This window comes from Carettochelys insculpta, chromosome 1 (assembly GCF_033958435.1).
Source record: "Carettochelys insculpta isolate YL-2023 chromosome 1, ASM3395843v1, whole genome shotgun sequence".
NCBI classification, from domain to species: Eukaryota; Metazoa; Chordata; order Testudines; family Carettochelyidae; genus Carettochelys; species Carettochelys insculpta.
Genome location: NC_134137.1, coordinates 29,068,632 through 29,085,268, shown reverse-complemented (window position 1 = coordinate 29,085,268; position 16,637 = coordinate 29,068,632). Strand labels below are relative to the sequence as shown.

Sequence of the window (16,637 nt, the reverse complement as noted above, 5' to 3'; positions counted from 1 at the left end):
AACTTTATCAAATGTCTGCTTTTAGAATCCCACAACTTTATTTACTGAACATCTCTTACACAGTAGACCCATTATTAGCAGTTCTACATGCTTGATCCAAGTCCCAGTAAAATCAATGGCAAAACTTTCCCAAATTATTTTATCGAAAGGTTTGTTTTGTTGATGAAGTCTTTATATAATCCCATGGCTAGAAGCATCCTCATTAGCAGATACTGAAAATTAATGCACTTGATTGCTCTTCTGGCAAAGTATGTGCAAATTATTTATGGCACAAGTACAGAAAATATTACTTCTGATAAGCTGCTGCACAATAGGTAGACTTCCAATTTTAGTTATTTCTGTCCACTCATGCAATGTGACACATATCATGAATGTTGTCTGGGATTATCCATCACAGAAGAATCATTCAGCATAACTTTAGGGAGTGCAGTTTTACAGAGCATGTGTGTGCTTCAGATTTAAAAGAAATAAGGGAATTTATTCTTAGGCTGGGTCTACACAGAGGGGTATTGCCATCAGCTTCATGCTAATGAACAGTCTTGCAGTTGCAAACAGCTGCTCATTAGCATGAGATCTCACTGCTGGCAGAAACTGCTGCTGGCAGTAAACAGGATGTGTAGACGTGTCTCTGCTGGCAAAAACCCCTCTTGTCACCAGCCTCTTATGCCTGAATTTCACATATAGTGAACGGGAAGCATATTGGATGCCGCGGGGCTACAACATAATGAATTTCAGTATTCATCTTACCTAATGGAGAAGAACAATAGCTTGACAGTGACTCTTTCTCAAAATATGATTCCAACCCTCAGGACTCATAAGAATTATTTTCCTACCTCTAGTACTCCTTGTGCTGAAAAAGCATTATATGGTGGCAGCACACCAGTAATGTTTTCATATCCCTGAGGGGGCGGCTCAAACAAAGATGTATTGAAAATCTACCAAAAGAGCCAAGAAGAATAAACAGTTACTTTAGCAAAAGCTTTGCATCAGATTCCTTGTTTGGGTAAGCTCAGTGAAGTCTGGGCACAATTTTGTATGCTAAATTTATTAATTAAAAACAGCATGCCATTTCATATAAAAATAGCAAAAAAGAAATGGAGTATAACTTCCAGTGAAAGAGGTACACATAATTAGAACTTCATAACTCAGAGAGAGAGAGAGAGAGAGAAAGATTGTAGTGAGTATAAAGTTTTATGAATGACTGTCTGAATTAAAACAGAGGAATAACTGGAGAGTGCTGAAATGGACTGAAAATTAATTTGTCCCTGTTTTATAGAGACTTTTTGTAATTTATTGGTGGCTTCCATGGAGACTATTGTTCCTTTCCTACTACTTCAGCAGTTAATTAGGTACATTACCTTTTATTGGTACCAAAAATACTCCTGTGTATTTAGTGCTCATTCTATTCTTATTCACAGAGTAAGATACTATTCAGTGTGAATAAGGGTGGCAGGATAGGTCTTTTAATTTGGATCTGATCATTATTATGTAGAAGAAAAACAATAAACACTTAAATTAATAATATTAATAGTTCTTCAAATATTTTACGGATTTATCTGTTTATTTATTTAAAAAAAACCAGGAATTTTTCAGAGTGTATTGTTTTAGCACTGGTTGTCCATTTGGTGGAACAGTGGAGTTTCTATGTGCATACACTAAGGTTGCAAAGTTAAGTACCTAAAATGTAGGGAATGTCAAAAAATGTGAATATGTAATTAAAGTTTGTATCATAATGCATGTGCTCAAGGGGGCTGAATTAAGGATACCCTGGCAATCTTAATTCTGGCATTTCCTAATTTTTCAGTGCTTGACTCTGCAACCATAATAATGTTCTTTTAATATAATTTGTGAGTGTGTAATTTCATATGTTGGAAGGAATAATGCTCTAGTAGCCACACACAGTCCTGTCAATTAATCCCAGACCTCACCGCTTCCAACCTTAACATCCAGACTATATCTGTCCTAGTCCTGCCTCCTCCCTGCCCAGGCTCCTCAACCCAGTCCCATTCACCTAACCTAGCAAGTCCCAGTTTCCTCTCCATAGGATTCTCATTTCTCTTCCCATTTCCTTGCATCTACCTCGTCTCCCAATTTTGGCTTTTCATCCCAGTATCCTGACACTCCAAGTCTTCCCTTCTCATTACTAATTATCTCACTCTTTCTTACCCACACCTTGGTTCATTGTTTGAGCTGTCTTCCCCTCCCATCTCACTTGTGCCCAGTCCCAGTCTGCTCACCACAAGCTCTTCATATCGCCTCAGCTGCCCCCTGACCTTAGCTTCCTGTTCCAGTTTTCTCCATCCCCACAGGCTCCTTGTCCCAGCCTCCTCTCTCTGTCCCTGCCCTAGTTAGGCTCTTGTCCTTTCTGCATTCATTCAAGTGGCTTTCTCTTTTCCACTCTTGGAAAGTCGGCAAAGGGGGCTTTGTGAGTACAGGGGAGACAGCAGTCCTGCTCAGCCTGAAGCAATCCAGAGTCCTGGAAACTCTTGCTCAGCCCCAGGCTGAAGCATGCTCAGTACATACAGAGTCTTCATGGAATTTAGCTGTGAAGCTCTACCAAGTAGTTACTGATTGTGTGCAAACTATAGTTTGTCAAAGTCTCATACCTTAGCCAAATCTGCACAGATTTTTCACAAGGATCGCAAAAGGCATAGTCCTGACACAAAGGCAACCCCTGCTACTTTCCAAGTCTCTGTTGCAAAGCACAGGGAGCTTCAGAACTTCTTGGATAAAAGGCCATTAGAATTTAACATGGGTATAATATATTTTCCCCTACCCTCATTCTCAGAAACAGCCATACTTGTTTGGATGAAATTGTTTAAAAAATATTCAGCACAAGACACACTCCCAGCATGGAAAACTTTAGCCCAAATGGTTACAGCGCGGTAATGGTGTAAGTGACTAAAATGAGGACCCCAGAATGGAAAATGCTGGTAATCTTTTAATAAGAGCAGTGCTACCCGCCCCCATTACATATAAATTGAATAAACTAAGTTTTCACTGCATTTGCATGGTTATTTGATATTTCATATTCTTTCCAAAATCTTAATTCTAGATGACTGATGTAGTCCCTCCATTGTATTAATGCATTCTGCAGAGAAGATAGGCATGTAATGCATTCATGCATTGTTACATCTACTTTGGTGCATTAGGCACTTTGAAGGGGGAAACCAGAAGACACCCTCCAAAACATATGGAGTTTTAATAGTTGTACCTGAAAAGCACTGAAATATTGGCATTGGATCTTGGGGTAGGGATGGCTTGACCATAAGCAAAACCTGCTTTCTGCTTGGTTTGCTACATAGCAAAACAAGTAGGGTGCAAGAGACGGTAGACTCCAGTTGTATGTTTGCAAAATGTAAGCAGTCTACATTGTCGGTCCTATCAGAGACCATTTCTAATCATTAGTCCAATAGATTTTGTGACACTACCTCACAGTAATGGATTTTCCTTTAAAATTAAGAGGGGTTTCATTACTTTATAAATATAATAAAGATGTATGGGTATGGGTGGAGGGCAGAATCTGACCCCTTTTCTTTAAGCAGCTCTTATACGTACAGTTTATTAAAATAACATCACCTCATTCCAATGATCATCAATAATTGAGACATAGTTGGGCTGAGTTTCATTTGGGTAAGAAAGGAGGACATCATAATGAACCAGCTCTGCAGAATCCAATCCAAATTCCTTCCACTGGGCCTGAATTTGCTTAGCTAGGCAATGGTTCTGTTCTGTTCCTGCTACGTGAGGGAGCTTTGTAAAAGAACTAAAATAAAACAAAGTCATGAGTTAGCAGAGTACAGAAAAGCAATTAACAGAAATGTCCATAATCTTCTACATGCACAAGAAGGAAGTTATTTCTTCCCTTAGATGAAACATTGAGTGGCATAAGAGAGTTATCAGAGCCTGAGGCAGGATAAAGTGCAAAGAGATCTTTGCTGAGGTCCTAGGTTAATCAGATCAGCTTTTCACTCTGTGTCTTGGTCTACACTAGACCTTAAAGTTGACTGCAGATACGCAATTCTAGCTATGGCAATTACGTACCTAGAATCGACATATCTGCAGTCGAATTTAAGGTCTGTCCTCACTAAGGAAAGTCAACAGGAGAGACCGTCAACCTCCCTTACTCCTTGTGAGGAGTACAGGGGTCAACTGCCAACCCCAGACAGATCGATTTCACACATCTCCACCAGATGCATGAAACTGAATCCCAGAAGATCCACCCTAACTGGGTCGATCATCTGATAAGTATAGATGTACCTTGAGTAACTGCTACAAGTGTTTCAGCACTCCCCTGAGAAAGGGAAGACAGTCTCTTCAGAACGTTTCAGCCCTTCTGCCAGAGACAGGGGAGTTTAACCAGGGTTTCCCATATCCTAAGTGAGTGCTCTAATGATAACAGTTATAAGGTGGGTTGCACTGCCACCTGCAAGATTTTGAATGGGGACTCATTCAGGAGGCAGTCTCTAATCACACCTACCAGACTGGGTTCTGCATGCAATTTAGGCAGATTAATGCTTGTGTTCCCACATTGTGAATTGCTACCAGGCTTAGGTGGGAGACTGGTGGCTGAAAGACTTGAGGGAGGCAGCAGCATGCTTGGTCAGATGCAGAAACTTAGGAACAGAATAAATTTAGATGCCTACAGTTTTAGGTAGAAGTTTTGTGGATCATTGTGGAAACAAAACTGGGACTGAGGCACCTAATCCAAGATCTAGGTGCCTAAATATGGAGTTTAGGTGCCTAAATACCATTATGGATCTGGGTTATAATTTCCAAACCAAAAATACATTAAATTAAATTACATATCCGTAATTTAGGGTTATCCCCCCACCAAAAAATAAAGCTAGAAAAGTCAAAGTTTTAAAAAAATCCAAATGTGTCAAGGTATAGAAATACACCTAAACACCCTTAACTTCCCTGCAATGGCTCCATGCAATAGCCATGCAATTACGATGGCTGCACATCAATGCTGGAGAATGAGAAAGTATGACATACTCATACCATCTTAATTCTATACAGCCTGCCTCAGGAAAGTCCTCTCTATCTTTGGGCCCAGAACAATCTCAAACCAATATCTAATGATATAGAGCAGCCAAGAAGATGTGAGCACCATCATTGCCATGAGGCGAGGGAGCAGGGCTTGACCATGTGCTTTGGATGGAAACTGATTCCACCACCTTAGCAATAGGGGTGGTGCAGCTGCACTGTCAAGTAGCGCAGCCAGCATGGGGCTCTCTCTCCTGAGCATGATGGGACTATGCTCCTGGGCCACCATAGCTCTTGGGAGTAGAGCCCTGCAGAGCTGCATAACATGATCTCTATCCGGGCGTATTCCCATTTCTAGAATTTGTAGATATTTCTATCTTCACATGGCTCTACCCATATGGAAGTGATTTTTAAAGATACATTAGAGTTCACTTCATATGTTCTTTCTTGTGATGTCACTCTTTTTCTCAGAGCTCTGATAAAATGAGTGCACCATTAAGGTTATGTGATGTGGGAGTTATTACTTGTACCTCTGTATTTCCTGGTTTTCTGATGTTGAAGTTCTGCTTTTCCTACCCCGTAGAGGTAGACTAAATAGCTTGAGGTAATGATGGTGTGATGTGTGTGAAAGCTAATTTTGTATTTCATTTTCAACACCCTTAACACAGTCTTTGGAGAGTGAATTAACATAAAAATTTGTGCAGTTCCTGCTTTATAGCTTGACTTAGCAAAAACATATAGGTATTCTGGCAGCATGAAAGCAAGCAGCCTAGATAATGATAATCCCCTGTAACCAAAAGACTTCAGCCTAATCACAGAGAAATTTCACAGTCTTCTGTGTGTATACTTCCCAGACATTTGAATATGCACTCTCGCTTGCTTTCTCTTGGTCTATCTCTTGCACTCTCTCTGTCTCTGTCTCTCTCTCTCTCTGAACTGTCTAATTTGCTGCGAGCAACAAAAGCCAGCACAAGTCCAAACTGTGGATTTTATGGACTCTAATTCACGTTAGAAGTGAAAGCATGTAGGTTTAAAATAAACACTTGTATACAAATCAAATCAATCATGAGTTGTTAGCAGCTGCATCCTCACAGACTCAAAAGTTGAATATCAACATGTGCTGCTAACCAAAGCTGATTTATTCTGGCTTTTTGTGATATGTCCAAAACATATCACAAAAGTAAACATGTGCAAGAGTCATTGCTTTAATTTCCAATGAAATACATGACAGATTTTAAGGCATGGTTTCCCAAACTGGGGTGTGTGCCCCCTGGGGACATGAAGAAATCCCAGGGGAGGGGAGTGGAAGGTGACCCAGCCACCCACCCCCACCATTCTGTCCACCCCAAGTAAGAGCTGGCCTTTGCTTCTGTCTCTGAGATCCTGCCATTTTACATGAGTGACCCAGCACAGCTGCTATAAAAAGCAGGCAGTTATCAAAGACCCATGTGGAACTAGCTGCTTTCTGCAAAGGTGAGTGAATGTGGGTTGTGCAGGGAAGAGGAGGAGGATTGGGTTAGATGAGGGCTGGGGGTGCCTGGCTTGGGTGAGGGGGATGGGGAAAGAGTGAGGGCTGGTGGTGCCTAGCTTTGTGGGAGGGGAGAGGCTTGGGCAGGTGGCTCACAGGGCTTGTGGGGCTAGGGCAGCCAGCTGGTTTGCGGGACCCACGGGGCGGCTGGTACCAGCATCACAGGGCTCAGGAGGCTTGGGCTGGTGGCTGGCCCCAGCATCTTGGCGCTCGGACAGCTTGGGCTGGCAGGGGGGCAGCTCGCCCCTGCAGCTCAGGGCTTGGGTGGCTGGCCCTGGCAGCATGGGGCTTGGGCGGCTCAGGCTGGAGGGTGGGCGACTGGCCCTGGCAGCACGGAGCTCAGGAGGCTTGGGCTGGCGAGTGGACAGGTGGACCTGGCAGTGCAGGCTCGGACTGGCAGGTAGGCAGCTCGCCCTGGCAACACAGGGCTCAGGCTGGAGGGTGGGCGGCTGGCCCTCGCAGCACGGGGCTTGGGAAAGCTGGCCCTGGCAGCGTGGGGCTTGGGTGGCTTGGGCTGGCAGGTGGGCGGCTGGCCCCAGTAACTTGGGGCTCGGGTGGCTTGGAATGGTGGGCAGGTGGCTGGCCCTGGCAGCGTGGGGCTTGGGCGGCTGGTGGGTAGGCAGGCAGGCAGCTGGCTGGCACCAGCAGCAGGCTTTAGCAGAGCAAGTCTCAGGTGGGTGGGCAGCTGGCTCAGGCAGCTGGCATGGGGCTCAGGCACCTGGCCAGCTGGGGCTGCCCCAGGCACCCACAAGGGGACAAGAAAAAGTATTTGTGCTTGTTTTTAATTTCAAATAACAGTTTTATATCAAGTTTTTGTGTCTATTTTAAATTACAAACTGAATTTTTTGTAAAATGGGGGGTTGGATAATGGTAAAGAAGAGGTGGGAGGCTGAAGGTTTATAAAAAATTAAAAGGGGGGACATCCCAAAAAGTTTGGGAACCACTGTGTTAAGGCTACTGATGTGTCTTTTGCTCTTCACACAACAAACTTAGTCTGAGAGAACCACATAGCACAGTGGGATCTAAATAATCCAATTTATTAACTATGTACTACAGGCAAGACCTGTAGTACCTGTAGCAAGACATATACTCTAGCAAAGGTGCTGTGTCCTGGTAGCTTCCGAAATATGGAAGACACAGAGGGACACCAGAAGGTTCAGCCATCATTTAAAGGGGTACTATCCAATTCCTATATACTACACCGTACTTGTACAGGAAGTTAAACTGCATTTTTTAAAATGTTTCATTATTAATATGTTCCTACTGGATTAATTACTTTCTCCTTTGCACTAATTGGCTCACTGAGTGCTGAGATACCGAAATTAATGTGTCACTAGCTATATTATTTATTATGTAATAATGGTCAATCTGCAATACATAAAACATTTTTTCCAAAGGTATCTGAGTGAGACTAAAGCAGAGTTCTTTACTGATCCTATGACTTAAATAATGTAAGATGCAGGGGGAAATGTTACACTAGCTGGAGCTTAGATAATGGGAAAAGCTCTGTATAAAAAATAGAGAACTTAGAGGACTGCATGGATAAACTTAATAAAAGCAACATCACTAGCAACATGAATTTTTATGAGAAAATGGCATTGTCTGAGCAATATATTTTTTCAATGCTCTCTATATACGTAAGTTTGTTTACACGGTTGTTCAACTATATGTACATCTTTAACATCTATGTTTATTTAGGAAGTACACGAAAAAACCCTAATGTGTGTAAATGGTATCTCACATCCTCTACTGCTCAAACTTCATCAATCAGTCTATTTTGAGGAGCACTTTGGAGTACAATAATTTCTAAAAGTCAACTTTGAAAAAACATTAAAATGAAAGCATGTGTTTTATATCTTTTCCCAAAACTGTACACAAACCAAGTAATCCCAAAATGTAAAATATATAACAGCATAGTTAACAAATATTCTTTTATGGAGCTAATGTTACAATTTATGGCTTTTGTGGTTGATACAATCATCTGAAAACCAAAAAGGACAATATTTACCGAAGAAACTTCTTGATATTTTCTGCTTTCATTTCAGCCACAAGTCTCTGTCTCACATTTTGATAGACATCTGTTGAACTAGTTGTTTTTTTAGTGGGTTTCATCAACCATCCTGAAAAATATCATTAAAATCTGATATATACCAAGCTCTACAATGTTCAAATACTTGCGAACATGCTTAATTTTAAACACAAGTAATCCCATTAAAGTAAGTGGAACTAGTCACATGCTTACATTTTAATAGAAGCCAAAGTGTTTGCTGGACCGTGGCCTAAAATATAAAAGAAACTAGAAAGTAAAGTGCTTATTGTTGCTGAATCATAATAAAGTGACAGGTCTCTCCCATGTTTATAAGAGCACACACTGAAGAATATAGAGTATCACTTCAGCAGATTCTTCTGTCAGCGGTTTCAGACCCGTAACTGGAATGGACGTTACCAGTTCACTGAAAGGGAAGGATTAGATCCATCACATTCACAGTGAACATTCATTGAAAAGGAGAGGGACTCATTACATCCTACCTAATGAAACTGTCCATATGTTTAAGGTGAAGCATATGCATCAGCATTTGCAGGATTCTATGACTGCACACCAACCCCCTAAAAATTTTGAAGTGTTCAGGGAAGGAGGGAGGAGAAGGGAAAATTTTAAAGTACTGTCAAAAACTGATTTGTCAAATACTGCCATTCCATGTTACTTGCTGTGGTGTTGTTTCCATGTAGCAGAAAGCCCACATAAATAGAGACAATGGCTGCAGTGAACTTGTGATACACAACAGTAATGTCAAGTGCACAAGGGAAAACTCAAAGAGGCTCTCTAACATCTTTCAGTAACAGTAGTTTTAAGAGCAGTGCCTTTTTTGTAAAAAAAATAAATAAAAAGATAAAATAAAGAAGCACCAGTACTCAGTCGGCTCCCTCCCACCCCACCCCCACCTAATCCCAGGGACTCCTGGGATGCCAGTACTCAGTATTACCAAGTACAGGCACAAGAAAAGCATTACTTAAGAGTCTGATGTTAAACAGTTTCTTCAGAAAAAGGGCAGAAGTGTTGTGTGGCTTTTTTTTCATGACTGTTGTTCTTTTGAGATTGAACACATCCTTTTAATATTTAGCTTGAATAGTTTTAAGCTTGTTAGCCACTATATTGCAAGCAACTGTACAGTCAGACCTTTGCACCCACGGAAAGCCCACTGGAGTAAATGAACAACAAGAAGTCCTGTGGCACCTTATAGAGTAACAGGTACTTTGGAGCATAAGCTTTCATGGGCAAAGACACACTTCATCAGATGCATGAGTTGGGGGGAAGTTCAGAGGAGTATTTAAAGAGTGGGGTCCCAGTAAAAGGGAGGGGCAGAGCTGACATGGTCTATTCAGTCAGGGTGGAAATGGCCCATTATCAGTAGAATACGTCAAGAGAGGAGAAAACAAGTCAGATGGGCCAGGGAGGTGTGGCCCATTGTCAGATTCTAATGTTGAGCTGTGAACATCCAGAACAGAGAAGCTGCTTTTATAATGGGCCAGCCACTCCCAGTCTATGTTTAATCTTTGGTTGATGGAATCAAATTTGCAAATTAATTGCACCTCAGAGATTTCTCTCTCCATTTTATTTTTGAAATTTTTTTGTAGTAGGACTGCTACTTTTAAATCTGTTACTGAGTGCCCAGGGAGATTGAAGTGCTCTCCTACAGGTTTTTGTACGTTACCATTCCTGATGGTAAACAATGGTAGATGATCCTCAGTCATTGATTTCATTACACAAGGACAATACTGGTCATAAATTTGACTTCAACAACGTGAAAGTCATAGGATGAACAGGATCTAGGCAAGGAAGGGAGTTTCTAGAGGCATGGTTTTCCAGAAATGACTCAACTAACCAGCATGTCAACTTGGACCCAGTGTTCGAACCCATGAGGTTGAGGGATAATAGAAAAAGAACAACCAATGAGAATGTGGCCAACGATGATTGGTCAGTTGAAATTCAAAGCCATAAGTAACCAATCAAAATCAACCACTGGTTAGGGTCATGCAAAAAGACTGTATAAAAACCTGTCTCAGAGGACTTTTCACCAAGTTTACTGCACGTTGATAATGTTACCTTGATTGGTAATGAAACGTTTGCAACCAAATTGCCAAACTCGGCGAACATCCAAACACCAAATATTCCTGATGTCTGACTAGTGTCCATTTATTCTTTTAGGTAGAGACTGTCCAGTTTGGCCAATATAAATTGCAGTGGGGCATTGCCAGCACATGATGGCATATAATTATATTCGTAGATGTTCAGGTAAAGGAGCCCCTGATGGAATGGTTGATATTAGGTCCTGTGATGATATCACTGGTGTAGATATGTGAGCAGAGTTGGCAGCAAGGTTTGTTGAAGGGATTGGTTCCAGGTTTAGAGTTACTGTGTTGTGGTCTATAGTTGCTGGTGAGAATTTGTTTAATGTTCGCAGGCGAAAACAGGCCTGCCTCCCTAGGCGAAAAGAGGCCTGCCTCCCAAGGTCTGTGATAGTGAAGGATCATTGTCCAGGGTGGGTTGCAGATCACTGAAGATGCAATGGAGAGGCTTTAGCTGGTGGCTGTATGTGATGGCCAGTGGTGTTCTCTTGTTTTCCTTGTGAGGCCTGTCTTGTAGCAGGTGGCTTCTGGGTACCCATCTGGCTCTGTCAACCTTCCTTAGGTGGGTATTGTAGTTTGAGGAAAGCTTGGTAAAGGTCTTGCAGATGTTTTGTCTCTTTCTGACGGATCAGAGCAAATACAGTTGTACCTTAGTGCCTGGCTGTAAATCAGACTCCCATAGGAGTGTAGGAACCACCTGTGAGCTGTCAATTGCCAATCCCTTATTTCAAAAACCCAAAGGTCCAGAGTTACTCTGTCCTTAAACTCCATGATGGCAGCTAATGGAAGCCACATCCCCACCTTTTACAATAATGCAAGGAGGAAAAGCATAACCCTCTGTAATTTCCAAATCAGATTATCATACCTCATAATAAGAAGCTATAAATTAACTCAGCTGGTTTGGAAATAAACATGGGCACATATACACCCTCACCCAATCACACAAGTGGCTGGGAATGAACAGAAAGGATATCCTTCTTTAAAAACCCCCTAAGACGGGTGAGTATTTAGGAAGCCTCAGAGAAGCAGTAAAAGCCCCTGGTTCAGTGCTATTCTTAATTACAAGATCAGAAGCTCATTCTCCTATACCTCAACCAACATTATATATCCCATCATGTGCCCGCAATGTCCCCCCTACAATGTACATTGGACAAACTGGGCAAACATTTTACCAAAGAATGAATTAACATAGAGCAAGCATTAGGAATCTCAATACACATAAGCCTGTCAGTGAGCATTTCAGTGGAGTGGGCCATTCTGTTAAAGACTTGAAAATATAAATCCTACAACAAAGAGACTTTAGAAGCAGATGGCGGGGGGGCGGAATTTGTGAATTGGGGTTCATACTCAAATTTGACACATTACCACTTGGTATGAACAAAGACAGCAATTATCTCACAAATTACAAGGACTGCTTCCCTTCCTCTGATGTTCGTAATTATCTCAGGCAATACACTTAACATCCCCCACCCCTTACCCGCTCCATCAGTTCTATGTATTTGATTTGTCAATAATAAAGCCGCAATTTCACATTTGAGTTCTTTCAGAACCCTTGGGCGAATACCATCTGGTCCTGGAGACTTGTCGGTTTTTATTGCAATTTTTTTGGGACATCTGTGCTATACAACTGAGTCTGGACTGGAAATTCTATAAATCTGAAGAAGTGGGTCTGTCCCACGAAAGCTCATCACCTAATAAATCACTTTGTTAGTCTTTAAAGTGCTACCTGACTGCTATTTTGTTTTCTTTACAGGGCAGGGAGTTTTAACATGCACACTTGGAAAATGTTTGGGAAATAGAAATAAGAAAGGAGACTGTGTGTGGTGGAGGATAGGGTGAGGAAGTGGTGGTTTAACAGGTTGTATATCTATAGAATAGTACGTGGGGGGAGGGGGAAGGGAAGGATACAGGGCTCCGTGTGGGTGGGAGTAACATGGAGGGGGTTCGGTATGGGGGATGGATGGCGGGGCTGTGTGTGAGGTGGGGGTGAAGGGGAGCGATGTGAGGTGGGAGGGAAGGATGCAGGTGGTTCTGTGTGAGGTGGGGGAGGAGTGAGGCTGTGTAAGGAGTGCGGGCAGGAGGGCTGTGTGAGAGAGGGACGGACGCAGGTGGCTCTGTGTGAGGTGGGGACAGCTGTGTGGGTGGGGCAGATGCAGGTGGCTCAGGGAGAGGTGGGGGCAGAGGGTTGTGTGAGGTAAAGGGACAGACGCAGAGGGCTGTGTGTGAGATGGGGCAGGAGGGCTGTATGAGGTGTGGGGAACAGAGGGGATGTGTGAGGTGGGGGGACAGATGGTGGTGGTTCTGTGGGTGGGGGCGGAGGGCTGTGTGAGGTAGAGGGATGGACACAGGGGGCTCTGTAAGGAGGGCAGAGGGCTGTGTGATGTGGTGGGATGGACGCAGGGAGCTGTGTGTGTGGGCAGGGGCTGTGTCAGGTGGGGATGGACATGGGGCTGTGTGAGGGGATGGGGTGGGGGTGTGAGGTGGTGGACAGACACAGGGGGCTCTGTGTGGAGGGCAGTGGGGCATGTGAGGGGGCTCTGTGAGGTGGGGAGATGGACGCAGGGGGCTGTGTGTAGGGTTGGGGGCTGTGTCAGGTGAGGACGGACGCAGGGGGCTCGGTGAGGGGATGGAGTAGGGGTGTGAGATGGACGCAGGGGTCTCAGGGCGGTGGGGGCTGTGTGTGGTGAGAGGACGGACACAGGGGGCTGTGCGAGGTGGGAGAGAGGAGGGGGCTGTGTGTGGGGACAGAGGCAGGAGACTTGGAGGGTGGGAGCTCTTTGAGGTGGGGGGACGGATGCAGGAGGCTCTGTGGGGAGGGCAAAGGGCTGTATGATGTGGGGGATGGATGCAGGGGGGTCTGTGTGAGGTGGGGGGACGGACACAAGGGGCTCTGTGGAGGGCAGGGGGCTATGCATGGGGATTGACGCAGGGGGTTCGGGTGGGCAAGAGCTGTGTGAGGGAGTGGGAGTGGGGGTGAGAGGTTGGGGACGGATGCAGGGGGCTCTGTGGGGAGGGCAGAGCGGTGTGTGAGCTGGGGGACAAACACAGAGGACTCCGGGGGGGTGGGGCTGAGTGAGGGAACAGATGCAGGGGGCTGTGTGAAGTGGGGGCAGGGGCTGTGTGGGGTGGGGGATGGATGCAGGGGGCTCGGTGGGGGGTGGGGACTGTGTGAGGGGATGGGGTGGGGGCCAGATGCAGGGGGCTCTGTGTGAGGTGGGAGAGAAGAGGGGAACTATGTGAGGTGGGGGGACAGAGGCAGGGGACTCAGGGGATGGGTGTGAGGTGGGGGCTGTGTGAGGTGGGTGGCGGATGCAGGGGCCTGGGGGGGTGGGGTCGCTATGAGGAGATGGGGCAGGGGTGTGAGGTGGGGGGGCAGACGCAGGGGGCTGTGCGAGCTGAGAGGGAGGAGGGGGCTGTGTGGGGGACAGAGGCAGGGCGCTCGGAGGGGTGTGAGGCTGAAGGGGTGTGAGCTGGGGCGGAGGAGGGGGCTTGGGGGGGTGTGAGGTGGGATGGGGGTGTGAGGCTGGGGCGTCTGAGGCAGGAGGCTCAAGTATATGAGATGGGGCAGAGGAGGGGGGCTCGGGGGGATGTGAGTCGGGGTGAAGGAGGGGGCTTGGAGGTATGAGGTGGGGCAGGGGTGTGAGGTGGGGCAGAGGAGAGGGGTTCGGGGGCGGTGAGGTGGGACGGAGATGTGAGGTGGGGCAGAAGAGGGGGCTCGAGGGGTGTGTGAGGTGGGACGAAGGAGCGGAACTCGGGGATGTGAGGCCGGACGGAGGAGGGGAGCTCGGAGGGGTGTGAGGCCGGACGGAGGCGGGGGGCTCGGGGGGGGGTGTGGGGGACGGAGGAGGGGGGCTCGGAGGGGTGTGAGGCTGGACAGAGGAGGGGGGCTCGGGGGGGGCGTGAGGCCGGATGGAGGAGGGGGACTCGGGGGAGTGAGGTGGGACAGAGGAGGGGGGCTCGGGGGAGGTGTGAGGCCGGACAGAGGAGGGGAGCTCGGGGGGGGGGGGGGTGAGGCCGGAAGAAGGAGGGGGGCTCGGGGGGGTGAGGGGGGCTCGGGGGGGGTGAGGCCGGACGGAGGAGGGGGACTCGGGGGAGGGTGTGAGGCCGGATGGAGGAGGGGGACTCAGGGGAGGGTGTGAGGCCAGACAGAGGAGGGGGGCGCGGGGGGGTGAGTTGGGACGGAGGACGGGGGCTCGGGGGAGGGTGTGAGGCCGGACGGAGGAGGGGGGGTCGGGGGGGTGAGTTGGGATGGAGGAGGGGGACTCGGAGGGGTGTGAGGCCGGACGGAGGAGGGGGGCTCGGGGGGGTGAGGTGGGACGGAGGAGGGGGGCTCGGGGGAGGTGTGAGGCCAGACGGAGGAGGGGGGCTCGCGGGGGTGTGAGGCCAGACGGAGGAGGGGGGCTCGGGGGAGGTGTGAGGCCGGACGGAGGAGGGGGGGTCGGGGGGGTGAGGTGGGACGGAGGAGGGGGGCTCGGGGGAGGTGTGAGGCCGGACGGAGGAGGGGGGCTCGCGGGGGTGTGAGGCCAGACGGAGGAGGGGGGCTCGGGGGAGGTGTGAGGCCGGACGGAGGAGGGGGGCTCGGGGGAGGTGTGAGGCCGGACGGACGAGGGGGGGTCGGGGGGGTGAGGTGGGACGGAGGAGGGGGGCTCGCGGGGGTGTGAGGCCGGACGGAGGAGGGGGGCTCGGAGGGGGTGAGGTGGGACGGAGGAGGGGGACTCGGGGGAGGTGTGAGGCCGGACGGAGGAGGGGGGCTCGCGGGGGTGTGAGGCCGGACGGAGGAGGGGGGCTCGGAGGGGGTGAGGTGGGACGGAGGAGGGGGGCTCGGGGGAGGTGTGAGGCCGGACGGAGGAGGGGGGCTCGCGGGGGTGTGAGGCCGGACGGAGGAGGGGGTTGTGCCTGTGAACAGTCCGTACACCCCGGTTCAGGCCCTGGCTGAACACTCGGCTCCCATCTGCCTGTGCCGGCCCCACCGCCGCGCGCGGGCGCCCCGTACTCACCGCCCAGGAAGCCCAGCAGGAAGGGGGCCAGCAGCAGGGCGTAACCCAGCCCGGTGCGCAGCGCGCCCAGCTCACAGCCCATAGCTCCGGCGCGCCGGCTCCGCTCTGCGCGCCCCGCCCGCCGGTGGCGCCCTACCGCCGCCGAGCTTGAGCCTGCGTGCGCTGCGCAGGCGGGAACCGCTGCCCGCTGGGCCCGTCCCTTGGCCGGGAGCCGGGCGGGTTCCTCCCTGCTCCCGCCGGGCTCGGAGCGTGCCAAGGCGGCCGGGGGGCCGCGACCCGCTGGAGTTGCGGGGCGGGGGGACGGGGATGAGGACGACTCTCCTGTTGGCTTTGGCCGCTGCTTCTCTGATAAGGCAGCGGCGCCTCTCACCCCGACCCTCAATCTGCTGCCCACCCCCGGGGGTAATAGGCCTCAGGGTACAGGTGGGGAAACTGAGGCACGGTGCGATTGACCGATGCCCCAGATTAAAGTGTGTGTGGCAGGAGCAGGGATGTCACCTGGGTCCCCTAAGTTTCTGCTTCTGGTCCCTTTGAAGACGTGCAGGTACCTCCTTTATCCCTGGGAGGACATTTAAGATTGAACAATGTCTTTCTTGTACCTTCACAGACCGGAAAACAGTGGCAAGAAAGTTTCGCTTGAAATGTACCCAGAGCACACAAAGAGATGAATTGTCTCTAAGGCCAATCTGCACAAATTCCTCTTTATTTACAAGTTACTGTTTCTATATTCACTTCCCCTTTGTTACAATGGGATGGGCAGCAATCAGAGATGAGGTTGATGAGCCGATGTTGGAAGGGAAGAAAAGGCTACACAGTATGGTTGTGGGAAAGAACGGTTGTTTAACCAGCAGCAGCAAAAACGGTGGGCTTAGGACCTGTTGGTGTCTGATGCCTCCCTCACTATTTCCTTCCATCTTTCCCTATCTGGTGGAAGTGGCTTAGTTTCAGTGGACTAGCTCTGCACCAATCTACTGTATCATCTGCCCATTCTCTGT

The 16,637-nt window shown here is 48.1% G+C and overlaps 1 protein-coding gene across 2 annotated transcripts in view; it reads right to left on the bottom strand.

Moving 5' to 3' along the window:
- The window catches only part of NAALAD2 (N-acetylated alpha-linked acidic dipeptidase 2), a 64,927-nt gene extending 49,203 nt beyond the window's left edge, over positions 1 to 15,724 (bottom strand). For both annotated transcript variants that reach the window (XR_012643920.1, XM_074983970.1), the window contains exons 1-4: positions 15,643 to 15,724; positions 8,526 to 8,637; positions 3,580 to 3,766; positions 834 to 935 (exon numbers count right to left, since the gene is read on the bottom strand). Coding sequence is in view for 1 of the 2 variants with exons in the window: in XM_074983970.1 (XP_074840071.1) it covers positions 834 to 935; positions 3,580 to 3,766; positions 8,526 to 8,637; positions 15,643 to 15,724 (483 nt within the window). In the remaining variant the exon portion in view is untranslated. The remainder of the gene's footprint in view (positions 1 to 833; positions 936 to 3,579; positions 3,767 to 8,525; positions 8,638 to 15,642) is intronic.
- Between the last annotated feature and the right edge of the window lie 913 nt (positions 15,725 to 16,637).